This window comes from Prorops nasuta, unplaced genomic scaffold (genome assembly GCF_024137725.1).
Source record: "Prorops nasuta isolate Cenicafe-Biocafe unplaced genomic scaffold, Cenicafe_Pnas_1.2 PNAS00004, whole genome shotgun sequence".
In the NCBI taxonomy this organism is placed as follows: domain Eukaryota; kingdom Metazoa; phylum Arthropoda; class Insecta; order Hymenoptera; family Bethylidae; genus Prorops; species Prorops nasuta.
The window spans coordinates 6,191,356-6,216,445 of NW_027116801.1; the positions used below are offsets into that span (position 1 = coordinate 6,191,356).

Below are 25,090 nucleotides of genomic sequence, written 5' to 3' on the forward strand. Positions count from 1 at the left end.
AATTGGCACGGTGAGCAATTGGCCGGAGACAGTGCAAGTGGCCGGCAGGGCAGGATTTAGCGGTGAGAAGAAGAAGAAGAAGAAGAAGAAGAAGAAGAGGGACGTTTCGCGTAGGATGTAGCATTTCATGGAAGTTTTGTGCGCCTACCGTCGGCTCCGGAGTCCAGCCACAGTGCGACCGAGATTTTTGTGTGTCCTGGGGTTAGGGGGGTGGTGTGGGAGGGGGAGGGGGTGGTGGTGCAGCAAGGTTTTAGTGCGCCGGCGGCTAGTGTGTGATGCCCTGGTTATGGTTGAGGGTGAGTGAGGCAAGAGGCAAGTGGAGAGCGTGGAAGGTGCAGGTGGAAACCGGGCGAATCTAGCTGGGCTCCCGGGCCGCCCGCGGACGCGGACGATGCTGCTACGGCGCGGGCGTCGCGTATGCGGAGGGCATACACGGCCCCGGGCCCCCCGGACCCACCACCCACGATCTTCGGCGACGCTCAGGCTTCTCCTGGTGCTGCTCGCCCTGGAGCTGCCCCTGCTCGACGGGCCGGGACTCGTCCTGGCCTGCGGACCCGGCAGGGGCGGCGGGCGCAGGCCCATCCTCCGCAAACTCACGCCCCTCGTCTTCAAGCAGCATGTGCCAAATGTCAGCGAGAATACCCTCCCGGCCAGCGGACTCAGCGAGGGACGCGTCTCCAGGCACGACAACAGGTTCAGGGACCTCGTGCCAAACTACAACACCGACATCATCTTCAAGGATGAGGAGGGCACTGGTGCTGATAGGCTCATGACGCAGGTTAGCTTCCTTTGCCAAATCTCGCGCGTTCACCTCCGTCGTCGTACTCGTCCTCGTCGTCTCCTCATCATCGCTGTACGGACTATACATACCGTGTGCAGAGACGCGTGCGTGGGTCTTCTTGATTAATTCGAAAACTGCTGATCCTCCGAGAGTAATGCATCAAGATTTTCATACATTCGAATAAAAGAATATCGCCATTCTTGATTTATCGTTCCATGCGTGTGTCATTAGCATATATACCGTGGCCCACGCTGCCTGCTTTCTAGTTCCGAGCGAAGCTCGTGCTATAGAGTCATTGTCCTTATGTTCTATACGTATATATGTATATACATACAGGTATTGTCTCTATCGACTGTTGTTCCTCCGATCGATCAGAGCTTGTCCCCATCATCGGTGTCCTCTGACATTGAGCGAACCTGAAGATCGGTTAAAATTAACTTCGACTGACTCATTATTATTCCCACGCGATCATTGTGGAAGATGAGATTCGACGAATAAATTAGTAATATATACGTATAATCAGGCCAGCAGCGATTTGCTATTTTATAGTAGTGTAGGTATATATATATAGATGCTTTAATGATTCTTTCGGGTGAGTCCGTATAATTTGACACCGCGCGTGTCAAACTGCGATAATGACAGGGCACGAGTGAATCATATATTCGGCTAGAAAAAGAGAGAGAGAGAGAGAGAGAGAGAGTAAAAGTAATCTGCGATTACTGGCAAAACGATCATTTTTCTGCCTGCTCATTTGTCAAGTGTCAAGCAGTGGCTTAATGGCCGCCACTTACAGTCTCGTATCTCGAGCGTCGAGTACAATTAAGAAGGTTATTTATTTTCATTTGTAGCCGCGCCGTGCGACAAATTAACGACTCGCCGTAGTTAAATGCTGACAGGTGATTCACTGTGAAATAGTATCCGGCCCGGCCGATAAGAGGCTTGATTGGGTTTGGATAAACTCGAAGCGTCGAGAGATCGATAGGTGAAATGCGAGATCCTCATCTCTGTATAGGTACTACGTGTATGCTATGCGCGCTATATATATATATATATATATATATATATATGTACCACGCAATACTGTACATATATTGTTCAAAGATTGTCGTTATTTCCATGCTTCTGTGAAACGCAACTTTTTTCCTTTTATCGCTCTTCCATTTCGGTGTAACATATCGTTTCTCTAATATATGCTATATATATATATATATATATATATATATATGCAAGGTAAACGCATATTGTTCAAAGATCCTCATTATTTCAATGGTTCTGTGAAACGCACAATTTTCCTTCCATCGTTCTCTTCAATTTCAATAATATTATTTTGTATATTATATATTACACATTGTGTACACTATATGTATGCAGTACACAATACTATACACATATTCTTCAAAGACCGTCATTATTTCCACGCTTCCGTGAAACGCACCTTTATCCTTCTCGTATCGCTCCTCCATTTCAATAATATCATTTCTACGATACATTATATATTATAGCGTATATTAAGAATGAAGAAAGAACCGTGAAAGCGGGTGTGCCCCATTAATGATTCCAGCCACGTCAAGTTCCCTCCCGCTAATCAAGCGTGGAGTAGACCTCTAACAGTTTTCAGGAAGCGATTCATCAGACACGGAGGCCGTTAACGAGCGTATCTTCTGTTTCTCCCGAAAACTTTTCCCGGAGCCGCGTTCTCGACTTATCGAATCGTCGAGACCGTTATCTCCCCACGATTCCGTTGGATCCTCCAACAATATTTGAACGAGTGAGAATAGCCCGAGAGCGGAGCGATAGATTCTTCGACGCCGCCGGTACAAGGTACGCGAAACCGTAGTACGGCGCCATTGGAAAAACAAAGTGGGCAAAAAGCTGAGAGATAAGCGACGGCCAGCGGAGAATAGCAGTTTCGTGATGGTGATGGTGGTGGTGGTATTGGTGGTGGTAACGGTAGCCCCCCGCCCGACAAGCAGTGACTTGCAGCGGTGGTTTCTGGCGACGATGGACAAGCGGGTAACACGATAGGCGCACGTGGCGCCACGTGATACGTTACTGCGACCTCGCGAAACAACCCAAACGGATTACCCACCTTGGATTGACCTACTATATAAAAAATTCAAACACGACCACAAAAAATACCATTAATGTCTCTTTAGAGCAAATTCAATTATTCCTCTTATTCACGAATATTTTGATTCAACGCGTGCAAAGCGAATTACTCACTTTTTGGATCGACCTGCTCTAAAAACTCGAAAGGACAAAAATAATAGTTCGAGCACCCTCTTCTCCCCTTCTCCTATACAGTATGATCAATTTTATCGCTCTACAAAATTCTAATTACGATTTTTTTAATCCGACGTATTTAGAAGGGATCACTCTTGTTTTGAATTGACCTACTCTAAAAATTCTAGAGCACAACAAGAATACCACGAGTATGCCCGTACAATATATTCAATTACCGCCAGGTTACGAGATTCTTATTTACGATTGCTTTGATGCAACGTGTATAGAAGGGATTACTCATGTTGCATTTACCCGCTCTAAAAATTGAAGTGTATAAAAATAACACTGCGAGCCCTCCCTTACTCTATACAATACATTCAATTATCGCCATGTTACAGCATCCTTTATTTACGATTGCTTTCGCTCAACGGTTATAAAACGGATTACAAACACTGGATAAACCTGCTCTAAAATCATAAAAATACAAAAAAAAACATTATAAAAAATCTTATACAATATATTCAATTATCACCTTGTTACAGATCTTTTATTTACGACTACTTACATTAAATCTAAATAAAACAGTTTATCAACGTTAAATTTTGACCTGCTCTAAAAATTTTTAAATACAAGAAAACCACAGTGCAAACATCCTCATATATTACACTCAATTATCACCATGTTGCAGGACTCTTGTATACGATTGCTTTCATCCAACAGTTACATAATACGGATAACAACACCGAATTAACCTGCTCTAAAATTTCAAAAAACATTTTTACACAATATATTCAATTATCACCACGTCGCAAGACTCTCATCAACGATTCTCTAGATCCACTCGACATAAATCAGATTACCAACGTTAGATTTACCTGCTCCAAAGTTTCAAAAGTAGAAAAGACCAATATGCAAGCATCCCTGTACAATACATTCAATTATCACCATGTTACAGGACTCTTATTTACGATTGCTTTGATCCAAAGTGTACAATATAGTATACTTATATGCATAGAGACTGTCGAGCTCGAGTAACCCATATTTCAGCTGTGCCACGCAGCTGCTTTATATGTTGTTGCAGCATTCCCGTTAAGCGACACTCTGTTAATCGCGAATTCATTGTACTAATGCAGCCCCCTCGCTCGGGAAACCGAGCACTGAAGAAAATTAAATATCCGCGTCGCTTAGTACATACATTCATGATCTAAGACGATGTTTTGTGGCCCAGGAGGAAATTTATGATGCCCATTTGCTACGAACGATTGTACGTCTCACGAGTTATTTATTACCCATGCCGCCGTGTGTGTGTGTATACTATATTTCCCTACGAACAATTCAGCCATTGGTATTTTTCCCTCCGTACGCTAATGAAGCATGATTTTCTCATTTTCACCGGTCTGCAATGAGTAATCTCAAAAAAAAAAAAAAAAAAAAAAAAAAGAAACAGAGAGACAGAGAGAAGATGAAAAACTCGAAGACTTATAGAAGAGCTCGATGTCTATCGATCTCCGAGGGGAGGGACGATAAGAGGGATAAGAGGCTTCCAAGGAGACCTTGGGTGTTTGCGCTCTATCTTATCTGGGAGCTCTTCCTGTAGTACCGGTGTGTGGTTCGTTCGAGGCCCAAAGCTGAAGAAACCCTGAAGCGAAAGTTGGCGCGTTCGATTATACATACATATATATATATATATATAGTATATAGTAATGCGGTGAGAACACGAGGGAGGAGGGAGGAAGGAGTAGTAAACACAAGAAGAGAGAGAGAGGTGTAATCTGGTTGGTCGGTCCTTCGAGCTCTCGAGCGGGGAAAGGATCCGGAGGAAGGGCCGAGGGCCCCGAGAGAACCGACGCCATAATGCATCGTGAGAAGTTTACCCGGGGTCAAACGGGTCAAAAGAACGTCATGGCGTTTCTCGTCCCGCGCCATGGCGGACCTTATAGCGTACTCCTGCACGAGAGAGCCTCTATCAATCTCACCCACGGCTTATGCTCCCCCACCCCCTTCTCCAGCCACATTCGAAATTTTCACACATCTTGCCAATTTCCAATCTCCGATGTGCCTACGCGGCCTCGGCGAAATATGTGCCATGACGCTCCCGCCTGTAAAGTGATCTTACCGACCACTTCCTTCCTTCGGGCAACCAAGCGCAAGCAGGATCCGATGACCAGTTTGAGGTCGACGATGACCGACGTGGGAAAGGATCGACGATGCCTCTTCTTCTTCTTCTTTCTTTTTTGCTTTTGCTTTTTCCTCATCCCTTTCTCCATCCTGATTCGCCTCGCGTATAACTTATCAGCTTCTTCTCGTGTCCTCCTCTTCTTTTTAACGTTGCCCATTTCTTTTTTCACCAGAAAATCACGGCTTTTCCATAAGGCTTTATAGATGTGAGTTGAGTGTTCATTGATCAACGCGTGGTGATTAATTGTATTAATTTTCGTGTAGTATTGTTGACGTTTGTTCATACTTTGATTAATTTATATTTTATTGTCGATTTTCCACTGTCTTTCACTTCGTGTATATATCTTGTAAGGTCCTGGTGGTTTCCTCTTCTTTTTAACGTTCGCATTTGCATCTTTCTCCAGAAAATCATGACGTTTTTATTAGGTCGTATAAGTGTGAGTTAAGTGTTGCATTGATTAATCAACACGTGGTGCTTGATTGCGCATTAACTTCCATAATTCTATGTAATGACTGTGATACTTGACAGTATTTATAATTCATGTATATTGTTTTGTTCTTTTCTTTGCCTCGGCGCTTTCCACCCTGACTCACCTTGTACAACTTATCAACTTCTTATCGTCCTCCTATTTATGATCTTACCAATTTCTTTTTTTCACCGGAACACTACTCCTTGAATAACAACATATATATATATATATATATATATATATAGGTACAAGTACAATATTAATTCAATCATCAACACGTAGAACTTAATTTCATTAATCTCCATACAACAATAGTCATATATGCACATATTTATAATTCATCCATTGTTCGTTTTTTTTGTATTATAATGAAAATTGATTAAAAATAGTATCGAGGGTTGAAGATTTCACGTGTTATAGGGTGGATAGAACTAAAACATGGCGTCGAGTAGACATTTCCCACACGGCAATGGTGTACCCGCCCTAAGAATGTTTCTATCCGCTACGTTCAGCCTCCTCGAGATCCTCGATAGCCGATAACACCCGAGGAATCCAATGGGCGGTAATTTGTCCTTTTGCACCTCTCTCTCTCCCTCTCCCTCTCTCTCCGTCCATTCAAATCTCGATATTTGATAGTAGAAAAAAGGAAGAAACTAATAGTTTCATTACCAAGCAATTCTCGCTTTTTCTCTCTTCGTACACACAAAGAGAGTGTAAAAAGTCTTTTTGACACTCTCGGGCTCCTTTGTGCTCTCGAGAAGAGTAAACAGTTCGGCGAGAGGCGCAAGTTAACGCGTGCTAAGTGAAAAAGAGCGTAGAGCGCATTTGGTAGTATGGGAGGAGGTGGGGGAGCGAGCGAGAGGGGGGTGGGGAGGCTGAGGGGTAGGGGATAGGGGGGAGGGAGAGTAGCTGTCTCTTAAGAGGCAAAAATCTTTCGACCGCCCGGCGATGGCATTCGAGGGAAAATCATTGGCAATCCTGGGATGCTTTCTAAAAACCAGCCGTATTTTTCGTGGTACGCGGGGTTGGAATTCGTATCGGGGAGGTTGCAAAAGTTCGCTCATGGTTTTTCCACTACGCACGGTCTTTTATTCGTGTCGTCCTAATTCGAAGCGAGTCTGGAATGTCTCGCGGCATCCACGACGCTCTTGGCAGGCCGCCAGTATTTCTTTCCTCCGCCCGCGCGCCCCACGTCCAAGCCTGAACAAGCCCAGCCCTCCACAATCCCCGGTAATTAATTTAACTTCTTGCCCCGACGATGGCGGCTGCTAATGGTTTTCTTGTATCCTATACGCCGAGCTGTCCGCGGATCCACAGCCTTACAACTAACCGCCCACCGACTACCGTAGTCCGACTAAAAAATCCCACATTTTCATCGAAAAAATCGCTCCGATCGTGCTGGGACCGCCATCGCAGCTTTTTCGCCTATCGTGCGTCTGAGGCAAAGAGTGCACTGGCTGCATGTGCCTCGCGCGTGGCTCGACATTTTCCACGCTTTACGCGAGACTCTACACGGAGTTTCCGGTGAACTCTATTCTCGTGTCTTTTACGAAACTGGCTCATATTTTTTTTATTTAACGAATAATTACAATCGTTGAATATACAACGTTGTTTTTGTTCAATGCCGATGAATGCAAAAATATCGGGTATAACGAGGGATGCTTCGGGAGTTGAATGGCTGTGGCTCTCTATATATATCCCTACCATAGTACACCGGCGCGGACGCTTTCATCTTAGAAATGAGAAAGAAATAAAACGGACCTGTATTTATGCGGCTGCGTGCGCAGCGTTCCCTCTTTTTGGCACGCCTCTCCATAACTGGAGCCAATAAGTACATCGATTCTCCGCCGCGGAAGAAGCATTCGTCTCACGTTTATTATTTCTCGGCCGAAATTTAACGAATCTTTCGTATCAATCGGCCGCATCGCACCGTGAAATTCCTCCAGCGAGTATCTCGAACAAACGGACGAATAAATAATAATTCTCTCTTCCTGTTGCGTTGCTTCGGCGCATGAAACATAATATATCCGCGAGGGGTAAGGGAGAAATTACGATGTGGGGAAGGGGGGGGGGGGGTGAGAGGGAGAGAGGAGGGGGGGGGGGTGGCTATAGATCGAATCGAGTTGCCATAGAGCATATTCATTTTCGGTTCTTCCTCCTTCGGCGTTAACCGGATGAAAAAGGATAATCGATACTCCGAGGCAATTCTCAGGTAAGGAGAGACGGAAAATGAAAGGTGGCCAGTAAATAGCTGCGTGTGCAGCGTCCGTTCTGGCCGCGAGGCGTTAACGAGGCGGGCAAACACGAAAGAGAAAGAGGGAGGGAGATGGAGATATAGTTATGAAGAGAGAGATGGGGAGAATAGGAGAGAAAGAGAGAGAAAGAGAGAGCGCGCGCAGTCAAGATGGAGACGAGTTAAAATGAATAAAGAGAAAGGATAAAAGTAATAGGAGAACCAGCAGAGATAAGGAGGTAGTCGAAGAAGAAGAAGAAGAAGAAGGTGAGGAAGAGCGGCTTTTCAAGGCGAGGTGTGAAATCTGCCGCCCTTCGGCTCCCTCTATCTCCACCTCCTCTTCGTGCTCCAAGCAAAAGCACCTCTTTCCACCTTATTAAGACTCCCAACCCTGCCGGCACGGATCCGCACTCTCTCTCTCTCTCTCTCTCTCTCTCTCTCTCTCTCTCACGCTCATCCTTGCGTCCCGCACAATCTCTTTCCTCCTCCCACCATATACCCGCGCCTCTCATTGAGCTCCTCGCGCAACCGTGCTCCATCCACAGTGCACATTTACCGAAATTCCGGAATTTCGTTCCACTCGACATAACTGAATGGTCGCATGACTTCGGAAGTGGCGCAAACAGCGCCGAGAACCAAAGGTCCGCTGCAGCGAAGAAGCTTCCGTTTTCGAGGCCTGCGTTCCCCTTTTGTTCCGTTACCGACTGTCGTAAATCACGAGAAAACGCCTGTTGATGCGATTAGCCACGGTGAAAACAGTGCCGCTCTTATGGATGGGAAAATATATATATATATATATATATACTCGCAGTAACATGTTGTTAATTATTCTAAATTTCTAGAACGTAGAAACGTGCGCTGTACAGCAGAAGATTATATATATATATATATATATATATATATATATATATATAGTAAACACACTAGAACCCTAGAATAAATCCCTCAAGGAAGAACCGTCTCTGTTTACTCGTCTCGAAAGTATTTTCCCATTTGAATGTCCGATGCAGCCTCGTCGAGTGTTAAACAATGCTCACATTCGAGCTTGGGAAATCCCGAGCCGTGACCGATTGGACTTTTTCCTCGAGGTGGCTTCGATGCTTCTCCGCCACTATTATGGACTTTTCCACGGCGCGGTGTAGCAGAGCCAAGCGGAGAGAGAAAAAGTGAGAAGGAGAAAAAGAGAGAGAGAGAAACCTGTCGGTGTTTCGTTGCTTTGGGACGCGCAACTAATCGGCTCGTACAAATATTTAGGGCGTCGTCCCCGGTACAGCCAATGGCCTACGGACCTTCTGTTTACCGTTTAACTAGCCCCCTGTCGCACGGTAGTTGGCCCTTTTCACCCGGACCAGTCCGCACCGTAAAGAATTGCGAATCTTCCAGCGTATCTTTTAAGATTCGTCTCAGTCCGATCTCGACAATAAACTGGAAGAGCTGTTCTATGGTGAAACTTTACCCCCTCCACGCTCGCTTACTAGTGAGTTTAGAGTTGGCGATATAGTACACGTTACACGCATATATATATATATATATATAATATATACAGCACACAATACTTGAAATATATATATAGAAGCACGCGACGATGGCGTGCCGTTGATTAATTTTTCAGTGAGATCCCGCTAGGATCCGCTCCCCGTTAGCTCGCCACTTGGGACAAATCACGGGACTCACGCTTTGCCACCGATCGTGCCACACGACCGTTTTTATTTACACGTAAGTCACAATGCTCGTCTGGCAGGCGTGATAAATTCCAGTAATGGTCGCCCATCAATCTGGGGAGAATTACGCGCAGCGCACGTTCCTACGACAATGCCTATGGAGGCCCGCGTTGTGTGTGCTACCTGCTATTAATAAAGATTCCTATTAAGAATATATATATATATATATATATTCATTACACACGGTTGAATTTTCCAATGTCAAAGGAGTCGTTCTCGTATGGAAACAACGAGTATGTATACTACATATATGTATATATCTAAATATACAGCATATAACGGTTCGACGTCGTTATATGACATAACCTCGCAAGGTTAACGAACCTCCACTCTTAATGAATCAGCAGGTATAGCTGTACCGCGCGGTGTACCTGTACTATAGATATTATACTATATATATGCATAGCATAATGAATTGACACGAGTAGGTATCGATAGGACCAAGGAGAGGCGTGCATCCGGTGGATCGCGGGAATTCACGGCGTCGCGTCGGTCTCTCCTGTCCTCCTGGCTCTGCTTGATCCTCGCCATGAATCTCTCGGGGTGTAGATGCTGATCCGAGATAGGGGGCTACTTAAACTTAACCCCTTGCTCGACGCTCGAGCTCGAGCCTCCAGGAGGACCGGTGAGACCGGAGGCCACACACCAAGAAAGACTAATAGCCGAGGAGATAACGCTCTTAAACACTTTGCCAGGCCAATGCTTCTTCACCGTCGTGGCTGCTGCTGCTGCTGCTAGCTGCTAGCTCCTTGCTGCTAGCTGCAACCTGCCCACCTCCCCCCCCCCCCCCCTCCTCCTCCTCCCCATTATCCAACACACTCGCAACATCCCAACGCATACACCGATAACGACCGGTCAATCCGATTCCATCCTTACATCGATCTCGCAACGTCGACAATCTTGTAATAAAATCCGTTATAGGTCTACGCTGTGCTATACAGAAGGATAACGACTCGATTATTGCTTTACAGTTGGCAAGAATAACTGCAACGAGTTTATTACCACGGTGTACATACTTGTAAATATCACTAACGACCGCGTCCACGGTACTTCTGTATGTTAATCTTAATTCCCCGTGACAAGTCACTGTGTATGTGTGTGTATAGAAACACCGCACGAGTCGAATCGATGCGTGCTTTTTTGAAAATCTAACTTTCTTGGTTATATATATATATATATATATATATAGAGAGAGAGAGAGAGAGAGAGAGAGAGATTATATAGGTGTAGCATAATTTGTGCATAGGATTTTCAGGTACAATGAGGAACGTGGAAAACATTACTTATCGCCTACATGAATACGCGCTCGGTCCTCGAGAAAAGAAATAACCGGTCGCCGTGTATAAACACAAAAGCAACAGGTGGTGAGTGCCTTTGGGTTTAGATTACCGGTTCAGCTATTCAGTTTTATTCATGACTCGGGAGAGGGAGACTCGCATTTACAAATCTACATCCGTGGACTGGCGCGCGGGGCCTCAGGAGCGAGGAGGAGACTCACGACGACCCCTCGTCGAATTCCTTCCTTGTTCGGCCCTTGCAGGTTGCAGTCCGGTAATGCGTTTACAATGGACTTAACGAATTGTCCCCGGTTCGCATGACCAATTCAAACTCGATCGTCCTTGTAATACACATACGCGTATACATATTTATATAGCGTACGGTACACACGAGCTACATATTCCAATTAGTCTAATTCGCCGGACTGGCCCGTGTAACTCGATACAGGCTAGTTAATTCGAGCTATTCATCATCCTTATCGAGAAAACTGTCATCGGGAAGTCGACGGTTTTCGTCAAATTTCAAGCATCGTAAATTGCCCAAGGCACGCCAACCGGAGACTCTCCTCGACGTCTTTGCGAAAATGCCGCCCGCTCTCCGGCTATCTCGGACAACATCGAAAATCGTAAATAACTGTGAAGCCTAAAGCTAAACTCGGTAAAGACCAACTGACCATAAAACATCTGTCTGCAAAAGTCTAAACGCTTTTCGGAATAATGCCGGAGACTCTCATCGATCATCGGCTTCTGTTATCGCTATAAACCCAAAACAGAGTACAAATGAGTCAGATCGTAAACGCGATCGCATAATGAAAACTTTATTCCAACGAATCATGACTGCTTTCGTAAACAAGATTCCTCAAAGACAAATCTTTCGAATCACGGCTCCGGTAATTCGAGTAGCGACGTTTTTTATTATATATATTGTGTGTGTGTGTGTGTGTGTGTGTGGGTGTAGGCATGTATGTTTGTTTATTACATATATAATATATCGGATTATGGGGCTCTCTTATAATTCTCTCGAATGTTCTTTCCTGTTTGTTTCGTCTAATCGACAGCTCGATAATAATCGATACGTGACTGAATGCAAAATACCCAGTCGATATTTGATTGTTCGATTGCGCCGAGCCAACCGAGATAGCAATAATAACACACGAATTGCATGTATATACCAAAGGCGGATTACAATCTCGTATACAAAAACCTTTTCAATATCTGGAGGCTATCCAAGAATTTACAATCGCACTTCCGGTCTGAACAGATCGTATCCCCTTATCACTCGCTTTCTATTTGTACAACTGTTTTTTTCATTCGCCTCTAATCGGACGTCTCGGTGTGTGTTTGTGCGTGTATATAAATGGATCAATGAGAATCTATAATCGATAAAGCTCTCTCGAGGATTATAAATGAAACATGACAATGCGAAGGATCGTTGAATGGAAGAATTACGAGCGTTCGTAAAATATGACGATTTTCATTCTGATTTTTATCTCTTAATAAAACGATTTTGTAAGAGGCTCTCCTATACACACATACATATATATATATATATATGTGTGTGTGTGTGTGTGCTGGTGCTTATCTATGATCCATTGGCAATTAAGATGTCAGGCGTTATTGCACCAGTCATGCATGACCCAGGCAAGACCGGCGAGTGCCTCTAATTGATAGTTATTAATTGGTTGGATTAATGCGAGATGCATTGTAGAGTAAGATGGAAAAAGGGAGGACCGATCGACACTGGATATTGACGGAGGCGTTATCTCGAGGTGTCAGTGCATGTCAGACCAAAGTATTGGAGAAAGGAGCGAGGGGTGGGGATGGATATCGTGTTCCAAATCGCGGATCGGGTTATTTAGGATCGAAATGAATGTAAATCCCCTTAACACGATCCTTAGGCAAAACACGCGGCTACCCGGCGCACGATTTCGAAACTCTCCAGGACGATCCGAGATTCTAATTTGTATTTTCTATAATATAGGGTGTTTATTTTATCTCCCTCTAAAACGTGGACTTTAAAATTCATTTATTTCCACAACTATGCCATATGTTAACTTTTCGTGTAAGATCTTTTTAAGTTTAGATGAGAGGAGGTTGGGAATGTTCTATATATAAAGAATTTAAATTTTTTGTAGTTGAGTAGATATAACGTTTTATCAAGTCTACGTTTGTGTCGTGCTGTGAGACATGTTACGTGGACGTAACAATTTTGCTGCTTTTCGTAACTGCAAGGGATGTTAATTTTTCGCGCGAGACCTGTTCTAATGCAAATAGAAAAAGGGACGTTTGAAAATGTCGTAGGCGAAAAATTGATATCTCTTATAGCGAACGAGATAACATTTTCTTACACGTCTATGCTTCCATGCTCCGAAACGTATTAAATGCCTCACACTGTATACACGCTGCAGGGCTTTACTTTATCTCGCCTTAGAACGTAGACACAAAAATTCATTTATCTGTGCGTGACTACAAGATGCATTTACAGTTTTTAGCAAAAGACTCCTTGGAATGCAAATAGAAAGGAGTTTCGAAAAGTTTCCAAGTAAAATATTGTTATCTCTTATATACTTATAATTAACGAAATACCATTTTTTCTTGCATTTACGTTCTACTCTCTGGATCGTGCTAAATCTTTAAATACCTCACCTTGTATACACAGGCTTTTACTAAATCTTGCTCCAGAGCGTAGACAGAAAAACTCATTTATCTATGCGTGACTATATTAATTTTTCGCTTATGATTAAACAACAAAATACCAGTTTCCTTATATCCTCGTTCTATGCTTTGGATCGTATTAAATGCCTCACACTATATATATATATATATACAGGATTCTACTTTATCTTTCCCCAGAGCGTGGATGGAAAGATTCATTTAGCTGCGCGTGACTCTAAGATATATTAGTTTCTCGCATAAAATCCCTTGGAATGCAAATAGAAAGAAGCTTTGAAAAAATCTTATTTACATAAAAAGTTGTTATCTCTTATATAATTAACAAAATACCATTTCCTCGCATCGACGCTTATGCTCCGAAACGCGTAAACTGCCTCACCCTGTATACCGTATAATAATTCCTGTGGCTTTGCTCCGGTATATACTGTTTAAATATATGTATATATATATATATATATATACAATACACAGCAGAGCATAATCCCTTTCATCTAGCAGACGTTTCAGGATTTACGTCGAGCTAACGCAATCTTCGCATCGGTGCGCGATATGGACACTTATCGGTGTGGAAATTAGCGTGATTTTTCTGAGACATTGGCGTGAACCGTGAGATAGGTCATCCGAGGCCGAGGTCTCTCTCGACGTCTCGAGTCGTGGTGGCTGGCCGTCCGGTCTGCACCGGACAAGCTTCCAGAGAGCTCGACAAACACTCGAGGCCTCGCGCGATCCTCTCTCCAAACACCAGGTCCATTGTTGCTGTGTCATCTTCCCTGCTTTGTCCGTCCTCGTGCTTAACCATGCGCCCCTACAACCCTCCCCCTCCCCCCTCCTCTCTCCCTCTCCTCATCAAACAAGCTCCCAAAACATTAGCGCACCATACACATGCGTATAAGATATAACCTTAAACTGAGAATGTTCTCCGAGCAACCGGAAGCGGCTTCCAGGAAGATCAGCTGATTTCAGCTGGACTGGGCGTTGCGTTTTTGGGTTGGAGTCGAGGAGAGGGTGAGGGCGGGCAGAAAAACGAGCACGTTGAAACAAGAAGAATGGAATAAAAGGTTGGACTGACAGGGAGAGGGGGATCGACGGGGGTGGGGGCGGGGCGTCCCATCGTCCGGATGCTGCCTGGGATGGAACTCGGTCCGCTTCAGCATCTCGGCCAGCCAACCCTCTTCTTTCACTGGGAACATGGCCCCTCTCTCTCTCTCTCTCTCTCTCTCTCTCTCTCTATCCCACCACAGAAGCAAATTTCCCTACACACGCAAGCAAAAGAATTCGATAATGAAAATTATATAAATAAAGTGTATATTGGCGGAGATAAAAATCTTTACGTGTGTCTGTGCGTGTATGTGTACATGTGTGTTCACACAATCGCACACAGGCTCGATCGAGCGAGGATTAACAGGCGTTTACGAAGCACCGATAAGATACAAAGTATGTAAACGAGGTGTAAGTGATAGATACTCGGTAATTAGCGGGTATCGAGGCGAGAGATCGGACGTCGATAAGGTTGAAGATCGATGGGCGAGGAGAGTGGATGGGAGAAGTGGCAGCAGGAGTTCATCATCCGCCAGAACTGGTTTGCTTTCCACCTTTCCACCTATCATCTACCTGTCGTAAGGCTAGCGCGAGCATTCGTGTATTATACTATACATATAATGTGTATAATACGAAGGAGAAATGATTTTGCTTTTCCGATTGCTCCGCTAGAGGGAAAGAGGGAGAGGGCGGGGGGTTATAATAAATAGAAAAGGTTCCGAGGAGTCACGTATAAAGAGAGGGAAGAATGGCGAAGGCTATACACGGGCTCGATGGGGCACCTTGTTCGCTCAGCGGGGTTCGCCAAACTGCCCCTCCCAGACTTTACATCTATTTACAAACATTTCGGCGGAACTGTGAGACTACATTCCCTCCTCGCGTCCGCTCTTCTTTGCAGAACGTTCACTATTTACCCCGTGAAACACCATGCAACCAAGTCAGAAATTTTCACTTCTCTCGTACACTATATATGTATATATATAGTTATATTATATTCTCCAGCCGCGTTAGCTTATTTATTATTCTACCGTGTAGAAGCTCGGGAAGATTAATCGATACGATTTCTCGAAAATAACGCTTCTCGTGGGTGTCGCGCTTTTTCACCAACTGCCGGAAAGGAAAGGCGTAGGAGGGGGGCGGGGGACGATAAATCTTACCTGCGAGCTATTTGTCAAATTGAAACGAGAGAGGATGAGCGGTTTTAGCGTGACTGAAAGTTTGCAGGATGCAGAAGGCCGCGGGGGAATTAGTCGCGATTGTGCGGTGGACCTGCGGCCACGCGCTCAATAGAGGCTAATTGACGAACGCACTGCTGCAAAACTCGGTCCTTTCAAAGCTCGCATTCCGTTCCATGGAAGAAAGTGGCTTAAGGTCATCGATTCGGAATATCCCGAGGATTGGCTTCTTCCGCACTCGCGAACCACTCACAATGCTAGCAATCCAATAAAGTTTTACGCCCAGTAAATCGAATTCCGGCGAGATAGGTCAGGTTTCTTTTTTACCGGTTCATTCATGAATACGACGCGCGTTTGTTCTCTAGGGAGCGGAGTGAGGAAAGAGAGAAAAAGCAATAGAGAGAGAGAGAGAGAGAGAGAGAAAGAGAGAAAACTTGTTTCGGTTACCGGGGTGTTCCGGGAAGTTCCGCGTAACGCGATTTGTCGGGCTTTCGGGAATCCGAGCGATTTCACGCGGATGCGTGCGGAAAAAGCAGGTAAGCTGCCGTTTGACCGGACGTCAAGGGGCTTTTCGGGGCCCGGAATTCGGATCCGTGGCGAATCAAGCGATCTCTCGTTATTCTTCGCCATGTATACATATACATACCATACATGTACAAACATATCTATGTGTGCTGCACATACTATGTTTATTACTATACAGATTGAAAAAATACAGTTTCACTCGCTCGTTTTCAGAGGTGCAAGGAGAAGCTGAACACTCTGGCGATCTCCGTGATGAATCAGTGGCCAGGGGTGAAACTGAGAGTGACGGAAGGCTGGGACGAGGAGGGTAAACACGCGACGGACTCGTTGCACTACGAGGGACGAGCGGTCGACGTGACGACCAGCGACCGAGACCGTTCCAAATACGGAATGCTGGCAAGGCTAGCCGTCGAAGCTGGATTCGACTGGGTCTACTACGAATCCAGATCGCACATACATTGTTCCGTCAAATCTGGTAAGTCATTTAACAATAATTTTATTTTATACACCTATGGAATTCGTGGAAGCTCTAAACCCTCCAGTTTAATGGAAAGCGGATGACCCCGAGACGGAAACGTCGCGTAAATTTCGCTCGAGCGTCTTTCGCGGCTCGCCGTAAATTCTAATTACTGCCTGTTAACGACGTCGTAGAATCCCAACGAGGCTAAAAACTCTCGTGAAACTTTGGTCCAGCACAGACTTGTGAAGAGAGTGGTGGAATTTTCTTACAGAATCATCCTCGGCCGGAAAGTCGGGAGGATGCTTCCCAGCGAGGAGTCTGGTGAGGACGTCGGAAGGGGAGCAGAAGAGGTTGGACGAGGTTCAAGTGGGAGAGAGGATAGCGGCGCTGGATTCAAGAGGAAAGATTGTCTACAGCGAGGTGATCGCCTTCCTGGACAGGCAGCCGTCCGAGAGGAGACAGTTTGTTCGGTTGAGTACTGAGTCGAAGCAGGAATTAACCTTAACCCCGAGTCACCTGGTGCCAGTGTCGTCCAGAGGGACAGTTTTCGCTGCCCAGATTAAGCCTGGTGATCGAATCCTGGTGCGAGATGACGGGACGAATCAGTTGGACGACAGACTACGCTGGGACGTCGTGGTAGAAACTAAACTGGTGCTCGAGGAAGGTGTCTTCGCTCCTTTGACTACAGAGGGCACCGTTGTAGTCGACAACGTTGTGGCGTCTTGCTACGCGCTGCTCGACAGCCAGCAATTGGCGCACAGCGCTTTCTGGCCACTTAGAACTTGGACGCGCGTGCGTTCGCTCTTCGTCGTCCAGAGGCATCCCGAGATCAGGCAGGACGATCAACCCGTTGGTGTTCATTGGTACGCGTCCATGCTCTACACGGTCTTCTCGTACTTTTTGCCCGCCAGAATGCTCTACGACTGAAGATTGCTGCGGAGCAGTAGTGAGGAGATGTAGCTTCGAAGAAGCTCGTCCTAGCTGACAGCCTTGCGACAGCGCCCAGTGTACGACCATATCCCATTGTCAATCGATTATCTTTATTAATATTTTCATTATTCTTATTTTTTATTATTTTCAATATTATTATTATTATTATTATTCTACCCTATTACATGCTATGGGTCTGGTGTGGATATCGCTGGTACCAAGTGCCGGTCCTATCAAACGCTTTGACCGCCCTTTGTAGAAAACTTTATATAGTATATATATATACGTATCTTCCGAAACGTAAATTCGGAATGGGAACGGATAAAAATACTCTGTTTTGATTAGTGTGCCTAATGTCAAAGACGTTAAGTAAGAAATTGGCCAGTGCACCGAGTGACATAACGTGTAGTATAGTAGATCTTGTAAAGTCTTCCCCTATTACCATTTAAGCCAGATTCTTCTAATTATTCAGACGCTTGTATTCATTGTCATCCAAATGTTCCAACCTTTAAAAGTCTTATTTGTTGCAATGCTTCATACGTGTGTGTATTATAGTATAACACGAAACTATGACAGTACTTTTATAAGTAAACGATGCTTATAAAGGTAATAGTATACATGTATAATCAAAAGTTGTAAATAGCTTTTTATTCCCAATTCCTGCCTTTACCCTTTATTAGGTGTCCACTATTATTAATATTATTATTATTATTATTATTATTTAATCAAATGTAACCTGAAATAACAATTACCGATTCCTCAATTGTTGTACAGTAATTATTAGTCTCGAAACTTTTATCGTCGTTGTACCCGATAAAGAGTTAGGCCGAACTAAGAAAGATTCAATATAATTATTCTATTTTATTAATATAACGGCTTTTTTATTGACATACTTAAGTTATATCTCAACTAAATTATATATTATTATTATTATATATTATTTTATAGTAATTATTTTAAATATATTATTATTATTATAACATTATTATATATCATTGTCATTATTAGTATCTATTATTATTATTTTTATTATCATTATTTGTGTATGTAGCGGAAAAACAAATTATAAATTATGTATATACATATATATACAATACACCGTCAATAGATTGAATTACATCATTAAACAACAGCATAAATTGGTCTTTTATCTTTAATTATTGTACTCCCTTATATACCATACTCCGATTCTAAGCATTTTTCAATGCCTCTCCTTAAATTCCTTGAAATACTGAAGATTGTCAACAGAATTGAAGACTTAACGTTAAATAGGTTCGTCGTTACAACATCACGTTTGCTTGTTCATCTTTTGTTCTGGCCAGGGAAGACCCCGGAAAATTGTTTCAGTTCCGGACTGCAGATTTCTTTTGATGATAAATAATCGCCAATTGTCCAATAATTGCACGGTTGTGAATTGATCAAGATTTGTCCGAATGACCGAGCCCGGAGAAAATTTGGAAACTGGTGCTGAAGAGGTTAGTTTTGAAGAGTCTCATGCGCAATGTTTACTAATATAATCTTTGCTTTTTCTTCTAGGGAGTTTACGTGGATCTCTTGGATGAACAAAACAAATTTTTCGATATTGTAGAAAACGGAAACGTGACAGAGTTACAGGAATTTCTTGAACAGCATCCAAACGTATACATAGGGACGGAAAATGCACAGGTAAAAACAAGAAACTGTTTTGAGGTTGGGTTTCGCTGTCAACCCCTTAGAATGTGAAAGACCACCGCCAATGACATTATTTAGAGTGGGTTGACGCGATAAGTCAGAATGTGCGTCGGTAGAGCTTTGTGAGTACTAAATACATTGTATAAGAAGATAGGTTTGAGGTTTTTCACGAGAAACAAGAGGGACTAAGGCACCGAAAAGCAAGCAACGCGAGATTTTCTTATCCGAGATCTTTAGCTTGCTGAGAAGCACGTACCCCCCGTCGAATGTTTTCCCCTAGGTTATTTTCTCTACGGACTTTGAAGAAAATTGGCAGGATGCGCCGCGAAAATTCTTAAATCTCGAGGTGAAGAGTAAAGTAGAGGATAGGAGATGAGGAACGAGGCAAGACGAAGAATGAAAGAGTAAGAGAGAGAAAGAGAGAAGGCGAAAAGAGCTGACTGGCTCCATGTACATATCTACCGGCCATATTTCAGCCTGTCTTTTACAAGACAATGGTTTCAAGCGAGACCCGATAAAAATTATTCAAATGATTCGGGTCGCTGTAAATTTTGTTCGTGGATCCCCTCGTCGACAAAACGTTCGCGTAACTCTCTCTCTCTCTCTCTCTCTCTCTCTCTCTCTCTCTTGTTATAATTGCATAGTGGCGATGCTCGGGTGTAAGAAGAAAAGAAGAATAGAGGCAAGTAAATATTTGTACCGGTGAGAAATCGGGCCGAGTCACGAGGGCGTTAAACGACAGCTGGCGATTGTGCGCGCGAACGGCGTTGCGGTGTACTATGTGAGTTTTGTGTCATTGTAAAGATGCCGCTGTTCACAGTCCCCAGAGACCCTTGGAAAAGCCGCCGTATCATGGAATATTGTGACACACCCGACCTGTGTCAAGACCCGTGCAGCGTCAATGGGGCCGGCCCATTGTCAACTATCTTCTTCCTTCCTCCCTCCTAAAGTCAAAAGTATACACCGTACTCTATAGCTACATATAACGTGTCTTCCATTGAAAAATTCAATTGGAAGCACGAAGGGTTTGACTTTGATCGTGAAAGTATTAGCAAATAATGGTGGGTCGTTGAGGTTGTCGAACAGTGACTCGGAAGCAGGACTACCTGGCGTGTTTTCCTTTCACGATTGTTGAAAATGGACCGTTTTTAAGTGGCCTATAAAACGACCCTGCCCCCTGCCATGCCATCTAGTCCTGGCTTTACAGTATTACAGTCCTTTCTACACTACATTATACCACCGTGCATTTTGTTTTCAGCGAATCACCGCTTTGCACATAGCTGTCCACGAGAGAAATATACCGATGATCCAGTTCTTGTTATCCCAGCCGGATATCGATCCCCAGGATACCCATTTGCACGCGATCAAGGAGAATCAGCCGAAAATCGCTTTGATGATTTTGGACAAACTGAAGGAACAGAATCTCGAACATATTGGACCTCCTACCGATAGCGCAGAGTTTCCTGCTTATGCTACGCCTTTGTCAGTGGCAGCCAGATACGGCCATTACGATCTGATCGCGCTATTAAAGAATCGTGATCATACTCTGGAGAAGCCCCATACGCCATCTTGCGCATGCGAGGAATGCAGGTAAAGAAGAACCACCGCACGAATACTCTATTATCGGCAGCCAAATACAACTTTTCGATTTTAGATCACTCAGGGAAAAAGCAGATCCATTGACTTTGGACAATATGCGCCTATACATGTACGAAGCTGTATCCAATCCGATATATATATGCCAGAACATTGACATAGACTCAGATCCAATTATCAAAGCGTTCGATCTGTCGAGGGAGCTGAACAAAGCTGCCAGTTTCGACAGGGAATATTACAACGTATACAAAAGTCTTTCAAATGTAACTCTTATCGATCTCATCCCTTCCTCCACCATTTCCTATTGATAATATGATTTTGTTTTTCTCTTGATTCTTATAATTAGCAAGTATCCGAACTGGCGACAAATCTAATAGCGTGCGCTCGAACCAGCGATGAGGTTGAGCTTGTTCTCAGACAATCGTCAGGATTTGCACGCTCCGCAAAGTTTCGGTATCCTCGATTGTTGTTGGCGCTAGACCAGAAGCAAAAGAGCTTCGTAGCCAACTCTAATATTCAACAGGTTTATTTATCTATATACCACGAACGCATTTTTTATTTTCTGCCTTGGTCCTTTTCTTCTTACTTGATTTTCAGGTAATCGAACGTGAGTGGACTGGAGACTGGTTCGAGTGGCAACTGAGGAAATCGTGGCTCAAATGCTTGACAATCATTCCTCGGATATTTCTGCTTCCCGTGATAGCGGCTGTAGTCTTGGTAGCACCAAAATCTAAAAGGGCCAAATTCTGGCAGATTCCTGTGAATAAGTTTCTATCGTCAGTGGCCAGCTATTTACTCTTCTTAATCTTTGTATTTCTGCAATCGAATATCAACAAGAATGAACAACTTCGAGGTCCACCAAATACAGGTGTGTACATGTGCGCGTGTATATTTTCTGTAATTGTGTTAAGAAAAGGCTGATAGAAAAGTTTTTAAAAACTTGGTAGGTTACGAGTTTATATTGGCTATTTACGTGATGTCTTATCTCTGGGCATCCACGAGATTATGCATAGTGCACGGTCCACGAAGATTCTTTAGAACTCCATGGAATTGGTAAGCTCGAGCTATACCAAATACTGAAGAACACTGAAGATAGGAAATCAAATAATGTATCAGGTACGAGATTGTGATGCTGTCCTTGTTCATCATGTCGTTCATATTTTGGATCGCGGCAGCCATTGACGTTAGAATAAACGGACAACGAGACTTGGAAAGAAAATATTGGCATAAATATGACTCGACCCTGATAGCCGAGGGTGTTTTCTGTCTGGCCACCATAATGGCTTTTTCCAGGCTGCTATTTATCTGCCAACTCGACTATAATCTCGGACCACTGCAGCTCTCCCTTGGAAAAATGATCAATGACGTTGCCAAATTCATCGTGATATTCACGATTCTTATAATAGCTTTCACGGCCGGTAAGTGTTAAATTTCTCTAATCGCAATAAATATAGAGACGCGCCATTTCATTATCGCTTGTCATATAGGAACATGCAGGCTTTACCATTATTATGATGAAATGGTTCAGACGGACGATGAATCGAAGATCAAAGTGCAGCAAGCCAGCTCCTTCGTAAATTTCGAATCGAGCCTCAAGACTCTTTTCTGGGCAATATTTTGCATGAGTCCGATTGAGAGCGCTGACGTAATCATCGAGAATCTACCTGGCGAGACGGAAACGGAAACCATAATCAATCGTCACACTTTCACCGAGGCGATTGGATACATAGCGTTTGCAAGTAGTAATCAATCGTAGATGAGAATGGACTCAAATGACGATAACCTGAAACGTCTTGCAGGTTACTCGTTCATCGCTGTAGTGGTCGCCCTCAATATGATGATCGCTTGTATGTCAAACACCTTTACCAAAATCACCGATAACGTTATTGTCGAATGGATATTCGGCCGCACTGAGGTTCGTCCTTCAAAATAGATTTGGAATTACGCGATAATTATAAATTATTCTTTCAGGTTTACGTGGATTATATGCTAACGACAACGCTGCCACCACCTTTCAATTTAATCCCGACTATCGAAGGTATCCAAAACATGGTCGAGTACATTAAAGTTCTCATAAAACCACCAGACGACAAACGAGCTAGATGGGACTGGAAGAATTGCTGTTATATTGTTATCATTTTTCCTTCACCTTGTTCTCTTTTCACGGACCGATGATGAATCATACAACAAATCATTTTTCAGGAGAAACTAAAAGAGGACGACAATGAGGATTTTAAAATGGTCACGACACACTTGGTACAACGCTACTTGAGACAAAAAAGTAAAGAAACTATGAAATCAGATATGGACGAATTGAGGAAGGAGTTGATGGAATTGAAAAATCAGCTGAAAGAGGCGCTTTCCTCGGCTTAATGTAATTATCCTCCCAATTGTACGGTCGGCTTAATTATCAGGGGCATCCAACGAAAAGCTAGTATGCAGAGTTTCATTTGCTATTGCTATTTTCTCATAAACAGAATTGAAGAAACTAATTAAATTAAATTATATAAAATTATTATAGGACACAAGGTCTATTACTGTGCTTAAAATTTAATTATCGACAATCCCCGAAGCAAATATATGCATAATAATAAAGTTGCGGTTGAGGCCCAACTGATGTTATGCTTAGTATACCAACTTATTACTGGAACATTATTATCTACAGAAAGTTTACCAATATTATTTAAGAATTTCCTAACGAAGACTATCAAATATAATTAAGCCGTACACATTACGAATATTTGCAGATAAACATGTATAAGCACGCATATTTAATGCTTTAGGTTTTTTAAATAGAACTTTAATTATGGATCAAATAATGTTTAAAGAAAACTTTTCATTTAATTCTCCTGAGATACTTATGGTCAATTCCTAAGAAGCGCATAAGGGAAAGGCTGTAGAGTGAGGATCAAAATCTGGCCTTCACATCTCACTTAGGCTTTTAAAGTTAATCAGAAAAACCACTACTACAACTATCTCTTTCGCTCTTTTTCTAATATACTCTCAGAATAAGATTTATTTTAATCCTATTTTTATTTGTTTTGCTAGGATGAATGCATAATTGGAGAGTGCACGATGAATCTCATTTAGCTGAACTAGCTAGACAGTGCATATACATACAATAAATGCAGAAGAATTCAGTCTGAGCAATTTCAGCTCGTGCAGCATGTACGAGATTACTGAGCACCGCCTTCGAAGCTTTCAACTGTTAGTCAACGTTCAAAAAGGAACAGACTACCTGAAAAGCGACACTGCTCCTTTTTCATCGATGGTTTAAACATTCTTCAATTTCCAGTTCTGACGATTTCGTTATTATTCGCCAAGAAAAACGTACACCCGAATTCTATCATCAGTAAATTGGTAAAATACGTCATGTCTTAGAGGAAAAAATATGTAATAACCACTTTCGTATAAACAATGAGATATCAGGAAGTGGCGCTTTTCAAAACAAGTAAAAGGGAAATTTTTAAAAGAATAACTGTAAAAGCAGGTCAAGTCTTTGTTGATGTAATGGAAAATGAAAAGAAAATAGCAAAGAAAATTTTATATACTACCATCTTCCAGTAACAAATTTCATGAAGAGTATTAATATTTGTTCCGAGGTAGCAAACTCCATCGTAAATAGTTTAGCATTTGCATGCGAGGGGTGTAAATCGTAAATGTGAGATATAAAATGAATAGCTAAAATTGTCTGAAAACATACTGCAATCCCCATGGAATGATTTAGAAATAAGCTCAACACAAGTTATGGTGTGTAAACGAGAATCAATATAAAGCTCTGAAAAAGCACAACTTTGACTAGATCTCGATTCCAGAGCTCACTCACCCTTACCGTAAGTCGCATTTATTTCTTTACTTCTTTAACTCAAGATTCACGTTATATTACCTATAGTCTATAAAAAGCTACTTCCCCGACTAGTACATCTTTTTATCAGTTTTATTTACCTGCCTTAAAATCTTCAAGAACCGAATTTTTTGTGATAACGTGTTCAAAACACCAGAACCTATCGTTTCGTTATACTTAAAAAAAACAAGAAATATCAATTTTCCATACAACTCTTCTCCTTGTGCTTTGTTTAAATAAAATATTTATTATAAAACCGTAAATTCAATCAGTTTATACAAGCCACGAAAAATGT

The 25,090-nt window shown here is 43.0% G+C and overlaps 2 protein-coding genes across 2 annotated transcripts; both read left to right on the plus strand.

Moving 5' to 3' along the window:
• Window positions 1-287: 287 nt before the first annotated feature.
• LOC136772693 (sonic hedgehog protein-like) lies at window positions 288-20,567 on the plus strand. Its single transcript, XM_066725823.1, has 3 exons — window positions 288-778; window positions 16,508-16,769; window positions 17,026-20,567. Exons 1-3 carry the CDS (start codon window positions 392-394, stop codon window positions 17,679-17,681), a joined length of 1,305 nt encoding a protein of 434 aa, XP_066581920.1. The 5' UTR covers window positions 288-391; the 3' UTR covers window positions 17,682-20,567.
• Window positions 19,118-24,895, plus strand: LOC136772752 (short transient receptor potential channel 5-like). Its single transcript, XM_066725879.1, has 12 exons — window positions 19,118-19,159; window positions 19,221-19,349; window positions 20,614-20,945; window positions 21,010-21,214; window positions 21,298-21,474; window positions 21,549-21,819; window positions 21,899-22,004; window positions 22,068-22,369; window positions 22,439-22,690; window positions 22,751-22,866; window positions 22,923-23,081; window positions 23,154-24,895. Exons 1-12 carry the CDS (start codon window positions 19,118-19,120, stop codon window positions 23,322-23,324), a joined length of 2,262 nt encoding a protein of 753 aa, XP_066581976.1. The 3' UTR covers window positions 23,325-24,895.
• The last annotated feature ends 195 nt before the right edge of the window (window positions 24,896-25,090 follow it).